This window comes from Asparagus officinalis, chromosome 10 (assembly GCF_001876935.1).
Source record: "Asparagus officinalis chromosome 10, Aspof.V1, whole genome shotgun sequence".
Lineage (NCBI taxonomy): Eukaryota > Viridiplantae > Streptophyta > Magnoliopsida > Asparagales > Asparagaceae > Asparagus > Asparagus officinalis.
This window is the reverse complement of record NC_033803.1, coordinates 71,284,608-71,288,084: the sequence shown is the minus strand read 5'-3', so window position 1 is coordinate 71,288,084 and position 3,477 is coordinate 71,284,608. Positions and strand designations below refer to the sequence as shown.

Here is a 3,477-nt window from a genome sequence, read left to right as displayed (position 1 = left end):
AGAAAAACTCTGCATTTGTTTATCTGCCCTACTTTATCTATTCTAATCTGCCTATAAACTTCTAGCCTGCTATTTATCCGTATTCAGAAGGGAATAAGATTGTGATACTCTAGAAATATCTTGCTAACATCAAACATGTAATATAACCAAAACAATTAATCGCCCGTCAATAATAGGCAAGTACCATATAACTAGATGTAGCAAGACCATACATCTTAACCTTTCAGGCTTCCTTTATACATATCATGCGCTTCTTTAAAGACGTAAAATATTTCAAAGGGATTATAATGGTTGCACATGTTCATCATAAATACAATAGAAATATTAAAAAATGAAATAAGCACTAAATAGTGAAATTTAGGTGGTTGAAGACAGAGTACCTCGCACACAAGCGTCAAAACCAAATAGTTGATTGTGACATTTCGGTAGAGAGCCAGTGTAAAGCAAACAAGCAGTATAAGATGGTGAGCAAGGATGGAAGGAACAAAACCACTATATAGTCGATGTTTGAGCATGTCCAGCTGGTCATATGCAAAGTAACCACATGAAAAGCACAGCGCTGAATATGCACCAAGCCATGTATTACCAACTAACTGAGTGTGGTCAAACATGTCGCTGAGACCTTTAATCGTCAATTGATTAATCAGAATGAAGACAACTACATAGTATCCAAACACAGAATTTTGTTAGAATAAAAACAATTACATATCAAAGGTTTCTGCTTAAGTTTAAATGCCACAAAAATTTGCACTGCCCTGCACACAAGGTTTCGTTTAATTTGATTTAGGGGTGGCAGTTTAAAACTTTGTTTTCAGCGGTTTCTTATCTAGAGAACAATTTTCTTATACACAGAACCAACTTTATCACATCTCATAACTTTGAAGAAAGCTATCAATCGCTGCACTGGACTTGATCTGAAAGCTTCTCTTTGGCTACACGTCTCCACATGTTTCCACCAGAAGAACAATAGTACAGGATAAATTATGTCAAACTCAGAGGCCTTATGTACAAATGTTACTTCTAGTGATTCATAATCTTTTTGGCTGAATGAGCAAGAAACCAAATGAAATAACCGGAAGCACAATTAGAAAGCAATAATATTTCAGATAAACATACCAAGCTAATTACATGGAACATGACCTAACAAGTGCTAACCAAGGATATTGTAACTACGAGTTTTTTTGGTATCAAACTCTTTAAAGCTATTTTCAGTCAAATGTCTAGTCAACATATCAAGTACAATTTCCCTCCTGAATATAACAACAGAAAATTACCTGTCACCAGCAATGATTCAAAATGAACATGCATAAAATGTATAATTAGTCAGTCAAGAAGTATACCATATACTCCATGATTTAGATCACCTGTACTCACTATGCATACCCTTCATTCATGTGGCATTGAAAACCTACTGTGAAAATATCCTGAAAGAATGCCTGCTAGGCTCCCTGACAACATAAAGTGCTAAATTTCCCTTCTTGCTAGGCTCCCCCCCCCACACACACACACACAAAAAAACGGGAAAAAACATTATAATGCTGTAGACTCCCAGTACTTTATTTCTGCATAATTTCTTTTTTAATCAATGTGTTCATTCTGGATATATATATATCCGGCTATGGCTATGTAATAAACACAATAATAGCTATGATGCTTGGCCAATGTAAAGATGTGAATACTTTTAAAAGAAACGTTGTGGTGGAAATAGTCATATAAAATATAGCCATCGAAATAACTTGATTGATATATTGTTAAAAAGCTAGCAATATAGAGGGTCTTTACAAAATCAAGCACTATGAAATAAAGTGAGGTATTTCACGCACCATGAGTAACCGGCTGTTTTGAGATTATTCAGGTTTTGCTTCATCTCTCGACCTAGAGCTTCTCTATTTCCATAAAACTTTATTTCTATTATTTGGTCCATCAACGATAAGCCAGCGATTTCTTACTTGAAGGAAAAGATACATAGTTTATTCCCACATCCACGGGGTCCCCTACCAGAATCTGTTTCTGTTCAACTTCGGTAAGAGGAAGCTGCTCAGTTAAATAGTCGCAAACGTCATATCCTTTTCACTGCCTCAACTATATGTCAACCGCTCGTCCTAACCATTCATTCATCTGAAATCCCATCCAAATGACTGGATCAAGCCTATCTCAACAAAGTCCGAAAATCAAATTGAATTAACACACACACAATAGCTAGAACAAAGCCTCAATTGTTTTTCACCATACATCATAACACCAAAATGAGTCTAAGCATCAAACGACCAGCTACTACACCACGCCAAGCACTTAAACCCAATGATATACTATCTAGCCACAGACTCAAACCCCACAATTATTTGACAAGCCTAACAACAGTCTCAAATCTCCATACGCCCCCATCGCACAAAACGACATCATGCAAGACTAACCCAGCTAGCTACATACTCAAAAGGACCAAAAATCAACTGAAATCCACCATTATAACCAGATTCCAATTAGCTTCAAACGAACCCAACAAACCCCAATCTACACAACCAAACACAAAATTACCTAAAAAAAGAAGCAATTTTCAAGGTTCCAGGCACAAAGCAAACTTCAGCTACTACATTGAAACGCTATTTACCCACAAACCCAAAAAAAAACCCAAATTATTTCCAATAACACCGAGAACAATCTCAAATCTCAACATGCCCCTCTTGCAGACAACAATATCAAATTTTACAAAATACCCACATACCCAAAGGGGCCAAAGTCTCATTTTTCTCCCACCAAAACTCGCCATTATCGACACAAACATCGAATTTCACAAAGTACCCACAAACCCATGTCCCAATTAAAGTATTTACTTCAAAAAAAAAACTACCTGAAGCGGAGGTGACAAAGGAGTGGAGCAAGGAGACGGAGGTGTTGATGAAGAGAGGGTCTCTAGAGAGAGAGCAGCGGATGAAGAAGTTGGATGCTTGGTAGAAAGTGAAGCCCAAGATTACAGCAAGAAGTTCCCTTCTCTCGTTGAAGAAGAACTCGAACAGGATTGAGATTGCCCATAGAAGCAGAGTTGCCCAAAAGAACACTGAGGTGTCCTTGGTGCTGGTTCTTGCCATTTTCTGAGCTTCTCTCTCTCCCCACCCCCGTCTACTGCAGCTCCAAGCGCCTTGCTGTCTGGGTCTTCTTTCCTTGGGTCGCAATCATATTCATGTGTATCTATGGACAAATTTTCAAAACAATCCCGTTTACAATAAGGGTCTGTTTGGTTATTTCCTAAAAAATCAAAAAAAAGAAGGACAAATTTTCAAAACCATCCCATTTTGAAATTTATTTATAAAAAACGACCCCTTTTAGTCTTAATTGCAAAAACCGACCCAGTTGGTTGAAACTGGGTCGGTTTTTGAAAAAAAAAATTTCAAACTTCACGGGAGTTGAACTCCCGTGTCAACTCCTGTGAAGTTTTGTTATGAGAAAAAACTTCACGGGAGTTGAACTCCCGTGAAGTTT

At 37.4% G+C, this 3,477-nt stretch overlaps 1 protein-coding gene across 1 annotated transcript in view; it reads right to left on the bottom strand.

The window, feature by feature from the left end:
• LOC109825801 (TLC domain-containing protein 2) overlaps positions 1–3,163 on the bottom strand; it is a 5,109-nt gene extending 1,946 nt beyond the window's left edge. The window contains exons 1-2 of the mRNA XM_020392697.1: positions 2,849–3,163; positions 381–658 (exon numbers count right to left, since the gene is read on the bottom strand). Of these exons, the coding sequence (XP_020248286.1) occupies positions 381–658; positions 2,849–3,086 (516 nt within the window). The 5' untranslated portion in view covers positions 3,087–3,163. The remainder of the gene's footprint in view (positions 1–380; positions 659–2,848) is intronic.